At 46.9% G+C, this 18,152-nt stretch overlaps 1 protein-coding gene across 2 annotated transcripts in view; it reads right to left on the bottom strand.

The window, feature by feature from the left end:
* The window catches only part of GPR107 (G protein-coupled receptor 107), a 230,880-nt gene extending 215,792 nt beyond the window's left edge, over window positions 1-15,088 (bottom strand). Inside the window, exon 1 of one of the 2 annotated variants that reach the window (XM_086924821.1) lies at window positions 14,923-15,088. In XM_086924821.1, the coding sequence (XP_086780947.1) occupies window positions 14,923-15,039 (117 nt within the window). In that variant the 5' untranslated portion in view covers window positions 15,040-15,088. The remainder of the gene's footprint in view (window positions 1-14,922) is intronic. The other variant, XM_086924820.1, reaches the window with a different exon arrangement.
* Between the last annotated feature and the right edge of the window lie 3,064 nt (window positions 15,089-18,152).

The raw sequence follows: 18,152 nt of genomic DNA on the forward strand, positions 1-18,152 counted from the left end.
AACAATGGTGTGGGGGGCAATAGCAAAACAATTTAGAAGCATCACAGCACATCTGCAGGAAACTGCAAATACAACAGCACAACAACAGTCTTAAAGTTGTGACTGCCACAGGACACCAACAGCAGGAAGCCCAAGGCGGGACCACCCTTCATTAGGTTGGGGCCGTAGCCATTAGCTTGGTGTGATAATCCTTTATTTTGCCAGGCACTAAACAAGACAAAGAGTCTGACCTTTACCATCTCACTCAGTGTCATTTTTACCTTCTAAACCTTGTGGCGCGGTTATGGTTGTATGAATCAGAATGCTATGGGGTCGTCTCGTAGTAGTAACAATATTCAGCTACAAAAAAATAACAACCCTAAAAGTGCATTTGAAAATGCGATAAAACAGATACATAAAAACGCCATAAAGTAACAGTACTATAAAAACTGCACACCACACAGCCCACTGTCATTAATAATTGGCTTTGATAACCTTATCCTGTTGGAACAATGTAAGATTCCCATAGTTGAATTAAACATTCAAAAACAGAAAGGTTTATGATGTGCAACACATACGACTTCCTTCGAGTTTAAAAAGACAGCATTAGTCCTCAACTAAAAGCTTGTGGGTCCCTTATCAAGCTAAGGCACTAAATAATCTAGTGTCCTTAAAAACCAGTATTAAGCACCAATGAGCATAAGATCATATAATTGAGGCTCTAACGTTTTATAGAATAATGTATACATCAATTTAACCCCTTAGACGCTCATGACGGAGCGGTTCCGTCATGAGCGTCGGTTGGGCTGTGCTCATGACGGAACCGTTCCGTCATGACCACGCCCGTTCTTAAGAACGTTCAGCACAGCGCGAAAATTCGCGCCACGCTGATGTGGTTAATTATCAGATAGGCCCTCATAGTAATACAAGCTCTATGAAATACCAAGAACCTATCTTATACGGATCAACTGCATCTATTTAGATTGCTAAAATACCTGGCAGTGGCTCAATAATAACAGTAACCATGTGCTTTCTCATCACGGGAACAGTTTGCCAAGGGACGTGTATACAAATCTCTCACAGTAAAAGACTATTAAAAAAGTGTAGAAAGTCACCCTAAGGGAGTGCAGGTAATAGCAGGACAAATATTTAAAGAAATTATACATCACAATTGTATTGCCTACCCGCTGTGATGATATGTTAAGGGGTGAGCAGTCAAGTTTCATACTTCTGAACCTCAGAAACCAAGCCCAAATACAATTAGTTCATGTGTCTTGTGGCTGAGAATACGCAGAGCATATGTGCAGTGGCCAATGCCTAAATGGCGACAGATTGGAATAATCCACTTAGTCCGTGGTAAAATGTACTTAAGGCAAAAAACAAAAAGTGAGTCACAGTTTCCCTTACCGCAGAGCAGAAGGGGAAATTAATCCCCTACCTCACATTCTCTCTTCATCCATATGGCAGCCGGCAAATTTAAGGGGAGCAAACCAATTCTAAAATAAAAATACAAGGTACTTAGTAGTATGGTGAGTAATCCTATTAATAAATGTTCATATTTAGGTGAACACTTGTGTGTTAAAAACTTGTCAATCATGTCCTCCAGGCGCGAGTTGAGCCAAACTTCTGCAAGCTTGTGTTCCCAGTAAAGAGACTTAATCTAGGTGCCTAATCAGATGTTCTGGGTCTTCCCATGCCTCAGGCAGATGCAGGCTAAAGCAGAGTTTTTTGACTGCGCTAAGTCAAGGAGTAGAGCAATTTTTGACGAGCCTAATTAATATCTTGAGGGCTATTCTAAAAGAGTTCAACTTGGTGATTATCCATAGTCTAGTACAGTACTTAAAAGGTCTAAGCTGGGCGGCATAATCCACCCTCTTGAGGTTCAAGTTCCATCTTAGTGGTAGCATAGGGACACTAGTGGAAAATGTTAATAGTGACCTCAGGAACCCATTTTCTGCTCTTAGTAGGCGACTAGTATCACTGTAGCCCTAAAGTTCTGCCCCATAAAGAGTCCCACCCAGATCTCAAGGGCCGGGGAGAGTGCCCCACTAGAAGTCAGTCTGTAGTTTTTCGAAATCACTGCAGATCTATGATGAAGAAACTGCTATGATACACATAATTGACGACGCCCTCCAAATCCTAGATCAAAACGATACCCGTCTCCTTATCCTTCTGGATCTCTCCTCTGCATTCGACACCGTCAAACATGAGAACCTACTCGAACTATTAAATACAAGAATGGGTATATCTGGAACTGTGCTCAAGTGGTTCACGTCCTTCCTACACAACAGAACGCAGAAATTCAAGAGTAACAACCTGATGTCTTCTCCAATACCGGTATCGCTAGGCGTCCCACAAGGATCCTCCCTATCCCCAACTTTGTTTAACCTAGTTATGGAACCTCTCACCACCTTGCTACAGGCATCCAATGTTCAATTCCACATGTATGCCGATGACACCCAACTTTATCTTAAAGTACAATCACCCAAAGACATTATGCTCTTGAACTCAACGATTAGAAGCACCCAATCATGGTTGGCCGCTAATCATCTCAAGCTCAATGCTCTTAAAACAGAGTTCCTCTTGATCTCACCTCCTGCTAAGATCACTACCACTCAAATCTGGCTTAAACACTTAACCGCACTCAATGTTCATCCCACCATTGTAGACTCAGCAAAATCTCTAGGCATAACACTTGACACCAACCTCAACATGCAGGAACACATCAACAAAGCAACTAAAGGGGCGAACTTCCAGATCAATACCTTAAGGAAACTCAAACCCTTCCTTCCAGCCAAAGATTTCCAAACTGCGGTACAAGCTTTAGTCATCCCTCGAACAGATTACGGCAGCATCACCCTCTGCGGTCTCCCCCTAACTACCACGGCACCCATAAGAGCTTCTCTAAACTCTGCAGCGAGACTCATCACCGGATCAAGAAAACACTCACACATTTCCCCTGACCTGAGAGCCCTGAACTGGCTACCTTTTGAAGCGAGAATTCATCTGAAAATCGCCTGCATCACGCACAAGGCTGTCCACCTGAGCTCACCCGGATACCTCGCCCAAAAGTTGTCGATTTCCGGAGGTTCTAGAATCACTAGAGGCACAAACAATCTCCTGCTAAAGCCCCAAAGATTCCGCAAGGAAAAAACGTATAAACGTTCCTTCTCTGGAATGGCACCCAGGATCTGGAACTCACTCCCCCCTGAAATCAGGCTCATCCCCACCCCAATACTATTTGCTCACACGTTGTTCTTTTCGTCTGTAAAGCGCTCTGATATCTGCAAAGATCTTGTTCGCGCTATATAAAACTTTCAAAATAAATAAATAAATAAAACAAGGTTTTACATTTCTCAAGCTGGGGTTTCCAGGATAGTTTATCTAAAAGCCCGACACCCAGAAAGTCAAAACCTGTGACTCGCTCAATCAATTTTCCATCAACCTAATTTTGTTTTTAAAAGAACTGTGTGGGTTCAAGGCCATGAACTTAGTTTTGCTGGTATTTATTTCAAGGCCTCCATTTCCACAAAACGTCTGACTTTTTTCTAACAAAGCTTGGAGATCCATAGGAGTACGGGATAGGAGTAATGCGTCATCAGCACTGGAGTACTGATGTCCCCCACTTTGGAGGCATCGTTCTGACAGCCATGCAACCACCCCACCAGACCGTTCATAGGCAAAGAAAACAAAGTGGGAGCAATGACACAGCCCTATCTGACCCCACAGTTAATAGGAATTTTTTCAGACAGGTCCCCTTGGTTATTCCATCTGACTTGGGCGTAAATGTCAGTGTGCAATGTTATCAGTATATGTACGAGATCTTCTGGGATATATTGTCCAAAGATTTCCCACAGGCATTCCATTGGGACTAGATCAAATGCAGCCTTCGGGTCCATAAAGGACACAAAAAGGTGATATTTTTCAAGTAGAATGTATTTCCAATATATAGTTGAAAACTGAAGTGCCTGATCCATTGTACTTATTTACTCACGAAACCCAGCCTGGAGGTCCGCCAATTTTGGGCTGTCTTCCATGTAGGTCTGGAGCTGGTCGTGGACATGCCAGACAAAAATCATTTAAGAAATGTCAATTAAGCTAATCGGCCTGTAATTCCCAGGTTCTCTCAAATTGTATTCATTCTCTCACTGTATATATTCAAGCACCATTCACTATGCGCCGTTTATGCTGATCACAATTGTCATTTGCCTCGCCACCTTGTTTATGTCTTGCACACCTTGAGCACCAAGTACGATTTGGGTTGTGTTACTATTTGTCTACCTACAGTGCTGCTACAACTGTAAATTGTCTAACCACTTCTATTTAATACTGGATGCCATGAGCACATTTTATCTAGTGGGTGAGCAATATTTACTTCATTGACAATAGGGGCTGTCCTACTGCAAGCACAATGTGCTTTGGTACATTCTTTACTCCCCCCCTCCCCCCTCCCGTTGTTCGTGCCTTCTCCCCCCTTCCCATTGTCCGTGCCTTCAAATAACCCATGCCGCCACTCCCGTTGCCGTCATGCCTACCATGCCTTCATACTCACGCTGTCCATGCTGCCCCCCGTTGTACGGGATCACTACCATTTGCAAAGCAATAGGTTTGGCATATATGCGCGTCCTATTGCATTGCAAATGCTGGTTTATTTAATTAAGCCTGCTTTGCTTTTGTACATTTTTTTATTTAACTTGTGTTTTATATTGTTACCTATATAAGACTCGGGGTGGGGCCCCCATAGGCTGATGTTAAGTCAGTGTCTCGGTAAGACTCAGAGGGAAACAGCAGCTGCGATTGAATGAAATGCGCATGCATGCTTTGTGACAGTCGGACTTCTCCCTGCGAGCCACAGGCATGATTTAAGCCTGCACCCCTTAAGAGGTTTAAACCGATCGCCATTCCTTGCGGGCATGTGTCACACAGAGGTGTGTGGGCTGCCTGACTTTCTGATATTTTATCAATGGTTTCCTGCCACAGTTCACATTGACTTATTAGCAAATTTTATTTTTACTTGTATTTTCCTGGCCCTCACCCTCATTAAGAGGAGACTCCCTGCCCGAGGTAAACCCTGATGAAAGACCGTACAAATCTCTCTTGGGCCATAAACTAATCTAATGTGTCGATCAGGCTGAATCCTTCCCCGGCATCTGAATCACAATTCTATACCAAATTTGCTGCATAGGCGGAAAAAATGTCTGTGTTGAGTAATTTCATAACATTTCTAACCTGCGGTTTTTTAGGAAAACAGAAAATTGAAATACAGTTGTACAGCATTGTGTGTGGGTGGATAAACGACAAACTGTTGGTGAGTGGGTGCACTAACAGCCTGAGGGCAGGTGATCACATCCTACACACCTTTTTCCAGCACCAGGTGTTAAATTAAAAAACATTGGTGCATTCTGGAAATTGTAGTCTTGGCTCCGGTCTATTGAACAAGTTGGACTAACTTGAAAAACAGTCATTTGTAAAAGGAAACCCCAGACTTGTGGTGCTGATGACAGTCACACAGTACCCCCTACTTCTAGTATTAGAAACATGTTAATTTTGTTTGCACCCCCTTGGGTTAAGCGATGGGATGTTGCAGGGCGTACCAGACTCCGATTCCAGAGGAGGCTATTTAATGTCCTAAGAGGTTGCTGCTTCTTAAAGGCCTCTAGGGTGATGGAAGAGTCATTCACATAGGTGCCAGGGCTCTTCTCCAAAACTTCTGGCCTTAAATCTTTTCATCCTCAGACGGCCGCTTCTTTGAAATGAAGTAGGTCTCACATTTACAAGAGTTTGAGCTATTGGCATTGTAAATGACAATGCCTTTTATTTATGTGTTAAATATCAAAACGTATAAAACGCATTTAAAATGCCAATAGTTTAATCTCTTGCAAATGTGAGACCTATTGCATTGCAAATGCTTGTTTTGTGGGTTGGTTCCAAGCGCCCAATGCAGCACTGGCACTTAATAGAGGCCACGCCCCTTTCTTTAAACGCAGCTCATAAGAGGCATGTGGCTCTTAAATGCAAGCGCAGCATGGGGCGCTTGGAAACAAAAATTATTTGAAATTCAATAAGTCTCACTTTTACAAGAATGTAAGCTATTTACAGTGTCAATAGCTCAAAGTCTCTAAATGAGAGACCCATTGCTTTGCAAATACTTGTTACTTGTGTCGTTACACAGTATGCTTTTTCTAGGCTGTGAGCACTATTTTCATCAATGATTTGCCCCTCTTCCACCCACTACGTGCTTCCCTAAAAGCAGCACACCACCCGCTTTTATTTTAATTAAGGCAGTCCACTTTAACTATAGCAGCCGCGTTTATTTATTTTATTAGCGCGGTCCACTGCAAGTATGGCGGCCGCGCTTCTTTATTTATTTCATTTGGCCGCACAGTCCGCTTTAACGGTAGCAGCCTCTAACTTTTTTTTTGCAATGAAAGCCCCTATATCATGCTCTCACTTATTTCAAAGGTTTTATATAGCGCTACTGGACCCAAGAGTATCAGAGCGCTTTACAAGGATGGTGAACATAATGAGATCAAATTAACAATTAAGCGAAAAAGATTTACAGCATGATAATGCATTTAACTAGGCCAAGGGGGCAAAGAAACAGAGAGATAAAATTAAGTGGAAAATGAATAATTAAAAGTTAGGAGAGAGAGGGGGGTGAAGAGAGGGGGAGTGAGAGAATGATGGGATTGAGAGGTGGTGGGAAGAGGAGTGGACAAGGGAAGAGAAAGGAGTGAACATGGTCAGAGTCAGTAACATTAGATATCCCAATACTTGTTGAGAAGAAGTACTTTGAGTTCCTTTTTGAAGAGAGGGTAAGAGGGGTTGCAGCAAAGATCCTTAGGGAGAGTGTTCCAAATTGTAGGAGCGTTACCAGAGAACGCACAGGATTAGGTCTTTTGACATTCGAGTCTGGGTGGGATCAAGACAAGGGAGTTTGTGCTCCTCAGGGACCTGGAGCAACCTGCTTTGTGTAGTTTTGTTGTAAGGTAAGAAGGGGTGTTTTGGTAAAGAGCTTTGTGAGTGATGCAGGCAATCTTGTAGGTGGATCTTCCTTCTATTGGGAGCCAATTGAGATTTTTGAGGACAGGGGAGATGTGATCAAATTTTTTTTTACAATCGGAGAGGAGTCTCGCAGCTAGATTGAGGACAGATTTCATCGGAGCAAAATGGATTTTAGGGGTGCCAGCCAAAGTGGCGTTGCCATAGTCAATCCTGGAAAGGACAAGCGATTGGACAACAAGTTTGAAATCGTCTTCTGGAATAAATGGTTTAAGTTTCTTGAGGTGGAGAAGGGTGAAAAGCACACTTTTGGATGCATTTTTAATGTGGGGGATGAGATTTAGATTCTGGTCGATACTGATGCCTAGGGATTTGACAGAATTAGAGGTGGAGAGTGGGCAGTTAAGAGCTTTGATGTATTTATCCAGAGTTGAATGGGAAGGGTGTTGTTTTTGGAGGAGGAAAGGATGATTTCAGTTTTATTCGGGTTCCGTTTGAGATGGTTCCGATGTAACCAGATTTGAATTCTGGTCAAGGTCTCATTGAGGTGGAGAATGTCTTTGTGGGATTTGATCTTGTAATATAATTGGGTGTCATCGGCATAGAGGTGGTAATTGATATTAGCTTGTTTGAGGATGAGGGTGAGTGGTTCCATGAACAGTTTGAATAGGGTTGGGGAGAAGATGGATCCTTGAGGGACGCAGAGTGAGACAGGTTGAGGTTTAGAGAGAAAGTGGCTGAGCTTGATTTGCTGTGATCCGTTTTGAAGGAATAAGGAGAACCATTTGAATACGTTGCCATCTAAGCCGAACCGGTCTGAGAGTGTTGAGAAGGGTGGGATGGTGGATGGTATCAAATGCAGCTGAGAGGTCGAGGAGGATTAGTAATGAGGATTCCCCTTTGTCTAGGGAGCGATGAATGTCATCAGTGATATTTAGCATAGCAGTTTCTGTACTGCATCCCTTTCTAAAGCCCGCCATATTTAGATTACAGCGAGCCTGGTCCAGAGAAAAAGGCGTGGCCACCATTAAAGTAATGCAAAAACCACAGAATGCAGAACAATGTCATACATTCACCCCAGTACAGAGATCTGGGCCTAAATCCATTGTTTTTTTGCCCTCCACACCACCCCAGTTCAGACATGGCCATATGCAAATCAGTCTGACCCTGTGCAACATGGGAACAGTCCAGCCCGAACTGCCAAGCCATGCCTGCCCTGGACCGGAAACAAGCTTCCGAGGACCGGTTTCTGGCATTCCAGCAGTCTTCAGCCCGGCTTGCTTGAATCCAGTGGTGTGGAGTGCATGGGACTCACGTCTGAGCATACCCATTCCACTCGGGGTGACATATGCAAACAAGCATTGGAAATGCAATAGGTCTCGCATTAGGAAAGTTTGAGCTATTGGTATTGTAAATGACACTTTTTGTATTTATGTGTTGGTTTTGAAAGTAGCAAAATTAATAGCTTTGTCAGTTACAATGTCAATAGTTTTAACTTTTGCAAATGTGACACCTATAGCATTTGTAATGCAATGTGCGTTGTATTTACATGACTTAGATGTCTTGATATTACAAATAACAATGGCTTTTAATTTTGTAAATAATTAATACTTAAATAAAAGTTATTGTAATTTATAATGGCAATAGCTTAAACCTTTGTAAATAACTTTTGTGAAGATTATGTTCAGTGTATTTTATTTTGACCAAAATCCAAGAACATTGCATTTGCACCTACACACACAGAGCCACACACATATAGATGTGGTGGTGGTGGATCTGGGGGATATGGTGGTGGTGGATGGGGTGGTGGTGGTAATGGTGGATGTGCTGGTGGATGTGGGGTGGATGTGGTGGTGGATGTGGTGGTGGATGTGGTGGTGGATGGGGTGGTGGATGGGGTGGTGGATGTGGTGGTGGTGGTGGATGGGGTGGTGGATGGGGTGGTGGTGGTGGATGGGGTGGAGGTGGTGGATGGGGTGGTAATGTGGTGGTGGTGGATGTGGTGGTTGTGGATGTGGTGAAAGTGGTGGTGGATGTGGTGGTGGTGGATGCGGTGGTTGATGAGGTGGTGGATGAGGTGGTGGATGAGGTGGCGGATGTGGTGGTGGATGAGGTGGCGGATGTGGTGGAAGTGGTGGTGGATGTGGTGGAAGTGGTGGTGGATGCGGTGGAAGTGGTGGTGGATGTGGTGGAAGTGGTGGTGGAAGTGGTGGTGGATGTGGTGGATGTGGTGGTGGAAGTGGTGGTGGATGCGGTGGCGGATGAGGTGGTGGTGGTGGATGTGGTGGTGGTGGTGGATGTGGTGGTGGTGGATGCGGTGGAAGTGGTGGTGGATGTGGTGGTGGCGGATAAGGTGGCGGATAAGGTGGCGGATAAGGTGGCGGATAAGGTGGCGGATAAGGTGGCGGATAAGGTGGCGGTGGATGTGGCGGTGGATGTGGTGGTGGTGGTGGATGCGGTGGTGGAAGTGATGGTGGATGTAGTGGTGGTGGATGAGGCGGCGGATGTGGCGGTGGATGTGGTGGTGGATGTGATGGTGATGGTGGATGCGGTGGATGTGGTGGTGGTGGTGGTTGTAGTGGATGTTGTAGTGGATGTTGTAGTGGATGTGGTGGTGGATGTGGTGGTGGATGTGGTGGTGGATGTAGTGGTGGTGGGTGTGGTGGTGGTGGTGCATGCAGTGGTGGTAGATGCGGTGGTGGTAGATGTGGTGGTGGTAGATGTGGTGGTGGATGTGGCGGTGGATGTCATGGTGGATGTGGAGGTGATGGATGTGGTGGTGGTGGGGGTGGTGGATGTGATGGTGGATGTGGTGGTGATGGTGGATGTGGTGGATGTGGTGGAAGTGATGGTGGTGGATGTGGTGGTGGTGGATGCGGTGGTGGTGGTGGATGTAGTGGTGGATGTAGTGGTGGATGTGGATGTGGTGGTGGATGTGGTGGATGCTGTGGATGTGGTGGTGTTGGTGGATGTGGTGGTGTTGGTGGATGTGGTGGTGGATGTGGTGCTGGTGGTGGATGTGGTGCTGGTGGTGGATGTGGTGGAAGTGGTGGTGGTGGATGTGGTGGTGATGGTGGATGCGGTGGTGATGGTGGATGCGGTGGTGATGGTGGATGCGGTGGTGATGGTGGATGCGGTGGTGATGGTGGATGCGGTGGTGGTGGATGCGGTGGTGGTGGTGGATGCGGTGGTGGTGGTGGATGCGGTGGTGGTGGTGGATGCGGTGGTGGTGGTGGAAGTGATGGTGGCGGGTGTGGTGAATGTAGTGGTGGTGGATGTGGATGCGTTGGAAGTGGTGGTGGATGTGGTGGATGTGATGGTGGATGTGGTGGTGGATGCGGTGGTGGATGCGGTGGTGGATGCGGTGGTGGATGCGGTGGTGGTGGTGGTTGTAGTGGTGGATGCGGTGGTGGTTGTAGTGGATGTGGTGGTGGATGTAGTGGTGGTGGGTGTGGTAGTGGTGGTGGTGGGTGTGGTGGTGGTGGTGGTGCATGCGGTGGTGGTAGATGCGGTGGTGGTGGATGTGGGGGTGGGTGTGGTGGATGTGGCGGTGGATGTCATGGTGGATGTGGAGGTGATGGTGGATGTGGTGGTGGTGGATGTGATGGTGGATGTGGTGGTGGAAGTGATGGTGGAAGTGATGGTGGTGGAAGTGATGGTGGTGGGGTGGTGGAAGTGATGGTGGTGGAAGTGATGGTGGTGGGTGTGGTGGAAGTGATGGTGGTGGGTGTGGTGGATGTGGTGGTGGTGGATGTGGTGGTGGTGGATGTGGTGGTGGTGGATGAGGTGGTGGATGAGGTGGTGGATGAGGTGGTGGATGAGGTGGTGGATGAGGTGGTACAAATAGGCTGCATGAAGAAGAACAGGAGCTGCAAAGGCCTCGTCTTGCTATGCTCTTTGTAGGTGAAATACCATCCTAATCTAGAATTGGCAAGCCCCTTTTGAAGGTCCTCGTCTTTAAGAACGACCTGTCCATATGGATCACTTCAGAAGTCAGACTCCAGAGGATACCTGTAAGAAAACAAGCTTTTTGCAGTCCCACCTCCCCCTTTTGCCCATATTTGGACTATTTAATTCTGTTTTTTTACAGACTGTGCACTGAAGCTTGCTAAAAATGCTCTGTTGCTAGTGCCCTTGCCCCAAAACGTGTGTGAATTGATAACCCCAAATGACAAGGACTATACCTCCCCCTATAAGTCCCTAGTATATGGTACCAGAGGTATCCAGGTCATGGGTGGTAAAAAGGACCCCAGGGCTGGCAGCACTGTTTATGCCACGCTGGGTGGCCCAAGTACTATTGAAAGCAGGCTTGCCATTGCAGTCTGCAGTAGCAGTGCAAACTGCTCAAACTCTACTTTGCTCTCATCATGTGTGACAAAGTCAATACACTGTCTTTGAAATGTGAGGCACCCCTAAGGAAGGCCTCCTAAAGCCCAGGAGGCAGGCTGCATTTTATTAAAAGGTGTGAACACGTATGTGCAAGCTTATATGTCCCTCTAGTGCCCTTTACCATTAAAGGACACTATAAGTGATAGACGGTCCATAGGATAACAGACTGTCACCCGGGCAAACCAAAGTTTGGCAGCTCCATTATGGTACTGCCTAAATAAGTTATATTTAGCATCGAACAATCCGCCTTTTCACCTCAGACACGAATCTTGTACCTGGACTGATGTGGCATGCACCCAGGTGGCTACCTTAGAAGTTGCACTCCTGGTTGCCCCAGTTTTCCTGTGCTCTGGCAGACCACCCACGCTTGCTGCCACCAAGACAGGATTACGACCTCCTACCAAGCAGTCTGAACACTCCCCGTAGTCGGGAACAAAGGCCTGGGCATGAAGGAGATCATGTCTCCCCTCTTAGGCTGGCTAGTGAAGGGGCACATCAAGGTGGTGAGCTTCAAAGGCTACACCTCCTCAAATATGCATCCGGAATGCCTCCCAAAACAAGGAATGCCATCCCTCTCCCCCAGGTACACTGGCACCCAAACGGGTGGGAAAATGAGGTAGTCAGATGGCATACACCCTCAGAAGGCTAGCCACATCTCTAGATGGGGCTACCCGATCTGTACAGCAGAGGACGACATCTACCATTTTCAAAAGTGGTAGAAATAGTGGGGTCTGGGTAGAAAAGGTGACCTACACCACCAGATGTGGTCACTTCAGGGGCGGATTAGCTGCTGGGGCTAATAGCCATTGGCCACTTGCACCCACACCCCTAAATATACGTTTTAAGGGCCACTTCTGACACCATAACCTCAGTTCTGAACAATCTGCAGAGAGGTCAAAGAGACCCGAGTCTATGACAACAGGACTTGCACAAAGCAAAAGAGGGCAACTCTGCACCTATGGCAACGCTCTTGGAACTGCATGAACCTGACTCATCCTAGGCTAAAGGTTGGTTCCCACAGACAGAGAGACCCCAGTGAAAGCCATTTGCAACCTCAGACTCCCTTAGAGTAGTTCCCTGCAAACAGCAGGTAAATCAACAATCCAAATCAAAAGAATCGCTGCTCATCAAGCCCTACGAGGAATTGCCCAGAAGTAGATGGAAAAGTGCATTGTGGGAACTGTAGCCCTGCCTTCCACAAAGTTTCAGGGTGCTTCTGTGTTCCTCCTGAGGCTGAAGAAGCTCGCCGTTTCCGGCAACTGACCCCTTCACTCAATACTGTACCTAGAGGATACTCCATAATACCTTCATTCTAAGTCAGCGGTGCCATGGCTGTTGACATTTTGCACCCTGTTCTCCCACAGCACCATGTAAGCAGTAAAAGCAGCTTCCCCGCGGCTCCCTCTCTGCAACTTGACAGCCTGAACACCATTGCACCTGGCCTCCATGGGTCAGGTAAAATTTAACTGACTGTCGTGGCCCGGTTTAGGGACACGCCTCACATTTACCCTACAAGGGTTTCACGCAACTCGACCTGCAAGTGACCAATTGTCATTAGTGGTTTTTTCCATTGACCGGTATGATAAAGTTTCACTGTATTAATTTGCACTGAATTTTCATTGTTTCTAAAATCCATAACCCCAGTTACATGTATCTGACTTCATTTTTTTTATGTCTACGTTAAGATAAAAATCCGCTTTACTGTTATAAAATGGTGTCAGATTTCTTTCACATCATGTCAGTACTTAACATCCATGTTGGTACTCTGAAAGTCTTAACACATGTTCCTCTATTAACCCCTTTCCTGCTCATGACAAGCTCAGCTCGTCATGAGGCACACTGGAGCTGTGCTTATGACGAGCTGAGCTCGTCATGAATAGAGAAGAATAGCAATTTCCAGCACAGGATGGGAATTGCCTTAGCAGCCAAGGTGATAAAGCCTAACTGCTCTTTGCCACGCTACGAGGACTGAGCTAAGGATTTATTAATGTGAATCCAAGGACCATCTTTGGAGGTTTGTGATAGTTGTGCATGGTGAAGCATAACCAGCATCATCACATAATACTACACTTTCCTACAGGTACTCCACTGTTGAAACAGAATCTGGTCCCTCATCGCCCCTCCTCTGCACTGGTCCCGTTTACCCAACACTGAAGGATGCTATGTTGCTTTTTATCTAGGTTTGGACACCATACACACCATGAAATAGGTATAAATCCTACTACTATCTGTGTAAAATAAATGCAAGGTAAAACCACCTTCGTCGATGGGGCAAATACTGAAAAGAGAAATATGCCACTGCAAGTCACCAGAAGTGAAAACCGGAAACTAGGAAAAATACTTTTCAGCATAAACTTAACAGGAGAAGCAATGTACAGAATGCCATTTAAATATCACCTCAGGTAATCATGTACTTAATTTGCCTCACTTGTGAGGCCATTAAAGCATTTATACACTGAAATATCCTTCAGAACAGAAGCTCACCAACCACAAAATAGCCAAAACCCACAGGATCCCGCCCCACCCATGTAAACAAATCTCCTCTTCCACTGGAGTATTTCAATCCAGGGCCATGTTCTCCCCCTTGCCCCCTCCACTGTGGTGCCCATAGTGCCCTGTGGTCTTCTGCATGAGGGTATCTAGCATGGTCCTTCAGAAACACATGCGCCACCCATGTCCACATGCCCATTCCCCATCCAGAATGTACTAGGACATCTTTGCATTGGGCTCCCTCACAAAGGTGTCCTCTCCCCCGAGGTCTAGACAGGTTCGTTCTCCAGGTCGTCTCTCCCCAGTCTACATTACTAGAAGACAACGCTTTAAAGAGTATCCATGCCAACTAGGTGACCTGCAAGGGTGGAGACAGGAGGTTAAAGAGCTCCAAAGGAGTGTCAGGACAAATCTTGATTATTTGTGATCTTTTGCGGAAAAAATTCCAGAGGGCAGTTTAATCTTTTGCAAACATGTTTTATGCAGTTACTGGGATAGCGAGACTTTCTCTTGGGTGAGCAACATCAAGTTACAGCCAACACGTTTCGCCCCTTTACATGGCCATCCGGCCTGGGGCTTCCTCAGGGCAGCACAATAAATGTGACTAAAGCATGCGGTATATACGGTGTGGCAGAATTGTGGTTAGAAAGTCATTGGTATTTTTAAAAGACCATACGGGCAGTATTTACAGTGTAGGAAAAAATACAGAACATAGGACATATTACAACATATACATGATGTCAATATCGGTAATCTCGCGTTTAATTTGGTGGGTAAAGTGTTTAGACGTTGACAGGAGGTTAAAAGGCGATGGTCTGCAGGGGGTCCAGACTCACCTGTGAGGTTGAGGCAACTGTCAGACACCACCGGGCCGGATCACCGCTGTATGGTGATGGGCAAAGCCCGAGCTGGTGACAGTCCTACCCTGCTCTGGGGCGCCGTCCTGGGCCCCCAGGGAGGGGCGGGGACCCCCACCAGGGCTGTCCCTCACCTGCCCAGGTTTGCCCAGGACTCTCCCCCCCACCCCAGCCCAGCCCCTCACCGGTCTCTCGCCCCCCTTACCTGAAGGCTGAGGTGGTGCACGCGCCCCCACGCCCCACTCAGCAGCAGCAGGCCCAGGAGGAGGCCCCAGAGGGGGGTCCCGCAGCCCCGGCCGCCGCTCACTGCCCCGCTCGCCATCTTCCGTGCAGCTTCAGCCGGCTCACTTCCGGGATCACGAGGGAAACGGAAGCGTACGCGCGCTGCGCTGACAGGTCCCGCCCTCAGATCTGGGCCGTGTCTAGCCAATAATCAGCGGGCGGTGGAGAGTTTATGGACTTCCAAGATGGCCGCTGTCTGCACCCCGAGCGCCAGGCAGCGGGTAAACCAGAGCTAAGGGATAAAGCATCAAGCATATTAAGAGATGTCCGCCTGGCCCTAACATGGCCGTCGCCCACAAGACCTTACCTGCTCCGTTGCGTATGAGTATTTTTGTGACGTGCCTCCCTCCTTCTTCTTTTCAAACTCATATATAGGACATCTAGGAAAGTGTGACGAGGCGGGCTTCCGCTCTATTCTAAGAATACGTCCATGAATTGAAAGCTTTCAATTTATTTGCGTATCCGCTGTTTTAATTCGTACGTTTTACTGCAGTCTTTTTTTGTTATTAATGTTATGGTTTATGTAAATAAATATTTTAGAAACGAATGCAACATGAAAAGATTAATGTGGGTACAACTTAAGAGAAAACATTGGGAACTAACTCTTTTAATGAACGGCTGTAACTTTAGGAGACCCATTCCAATATGGCAGGTGGCCGAGGCTCCCAGGAGGAGGAGGCTTAGCTCATGACGTCAGTGGCTCCGCCCCTTTTCCTTGTTTGTTTTGCCACGTGAGTGCCTGGACAGTGCATATGGACTGGGGAGAGGGCATCCGTGTCAATGGAGCCTCATCATCTGTGCACCAGGGGAGGGCTGGGTGGCCTCCCTGTCGTCCAATGGTGTCATTTACTACTTGTCAACCTTTTGGTTTGCGAACAGGACTAAGTCCAGTACATCTGTTTCCCTTGTCCTGTCCCAGGTTTTTAGATTTATTTTCTGTTCTTTATTTTTTGAGTTTTTAGGTCGAGCCTAGGCAGTGCATGCGCTGTTTCTACGGCATTTATCGATTAGATTTATTTAATGCAGTTTTATATAGCAAAACTTCTCTCATAGGTGTCAGAGCGCTTTACAAAACAACAAGGTGAGTTATAAACGGTACACAGGATATACTAAACACGCTAACAAGTTACATATATACAGTTACAAAGGTACAAAATATAGTATGAGCACGTTAACAAGTTACATATATGCAGTTACAATGCAACAAGTTGCATATTTATATTGTAAAAAATAAAAGGTGTCAGCGTTAGGTTAAAACAGGAGTAAAATACATATTTACAAAGTTGACCTCATGAGAGTGCTAGATGGCCGTAAGGGTCAAGAAATGGGTTGAATTATTCCAGGAAGTGCCTTTGGAGGAGGAGAGTTTTAAGATTTGTTTTTAAGGTCCGGAAAGAGACGGTGGTTCGGAGGGATGGAGGAAGTGACTTCCAGATTCTCACCGCATTACCAGAGAACGATTGAGCTATAAATCTTTCCCTTTTGAAGGTAGGAGGTTCGAGCAGTTCGTTTTCCGCATTGCGTGAAGGTCTAGAGCCTCCTGAGATTTAGAGTTTATTAGCCAAATAGCATGCAGTGGAGGTGTGCAAGGCTTTTTGGGTGATACAGGCAGTCTTGTAAATTGACCTTGCTTTGATAGGAAGCCAGCGAAGAGACAACAGGGTGGGTGTGATGTGATCATTTCTTTTAGTCCCATGTACAAAGCGAGCTAATGAGTGGAGGATGGATTTTAGAGTGGAAAGGTGAGATTTGGAGAGGCCAGCAAGAAGAGAGTTGCAGTAGTCCAATCTGGAAAGAACCAATGATTGGGCCAAGGTTTTTAGGTCTTGTTCAGGAAAGAGGCGCCAAACCCCCCAGAGAAGGCACAGTTGGTAGCGTGCATTCTTGGTGATGGTATTGATATGGGACTGTAAGTTGAGCCTTTTGTCTAGGATGACGCCTAGAGATTTGGCACTGTCAACAATGTTAGGCTTGTTGAGAATGTTAAAATTGTTTATACGAGATTGGATAGGAGGAGGAGATAGTAAGGTCAAGAGGAGAAGGAATTCTGTTTTGGAAGTGTTGGAAATGGGATTTCTGGCTAGCTGAGACTTGCGCCAAAGTAGGTTAGAAACCACCACTTTAGTCAGGATAAGGGAGTTACACTTCTAAAACAACCCCTGCTCACCCCCTGGTAGCTTGTCACGAGCAGCCAGGCAAATCTTAGAGGCACTTCCCCGCTCCCATTGATCTGCACCGCACTCCCCCACTCACAATCCCCTTCGCAAGCAATCCACCCACCAGTAGCCCCTCCCATTTCGCTCAGTCCCCCCACCCAGCCCTCTTTCCCCCAACCCCCCCCAGACTCACATCCTCTCCACACAGTCTACCCCTCCATACCTCCCACAACCCCTCATCACCCATCATCTCCCAACTCATCCTCACAACTACCTAACCACACTCCTCCCCACCTCGATTCCCCTCACCTTCCGCTGCGACCCCCTCCCCACTCCTCCCCTCCCAACTTACACTCACACCCTCCGAATCATATCTCTCCCCACCCAGATCCCCCCTCCCTACATCCTCCTCCCCCTCCCCAATCCTCCTCTCCCAACTCATCCTTACACCTTCACAATCACACTTATCCACACCCCCCTTCTCCCGACTCATCCACTCCTCCTCAGATCATCTCCGCTCCCATTATCCCCCATCACCCCTACACCACACCACAACTGCTCCACCCCTTTATCTCTTAACTCCTTATCCCCCGAGCTCACTTCTCCACCCTACCCCGCCATACCACTCCTCCTCCCCTACAATTACTGCCCTCCCTGCTCTCCTGCTGGTCTCCGCTCATCTCCTCCTCAAAATAGGCCTCCCACGTGTACCTGCTCACTGCCCCCCCAGAAAAGACCACCATCTACTGCCAACTCTGAACCCCCTTTGTCCTCCTCCCCCCCCACACCCTTCTTCCCCCCACACTACTCTCTCACACTCCCTTCGCAACATCGAACATTACCTTGCCACTCTTACGAGAGATCTCTCTCAACTCAGGAACGATTTCTACAACCTCAAATCCAACGACCTCACTGCCCGAATAAACGCTACTAGCAGGGATCTTTAAACCCTCCCTCCGCCAAACCATGGAAAACAACCCCCCTGCTATGCCGAACG

The sequence above is a fragment of the Lissotriton vulgaris genome, chromosome 5, assembly GCF_964263255.1.
Source record: "Lissotriton vulgaris chromosome 5, aLisVul1.2, whole genome shotgun sequence".
Lineage (NCBI taxonomy): Eukaryota > Metazoa > Chordata > Amphibia > Caudata > Salamandridae > Lissotriton > Lissotriton vulgaris.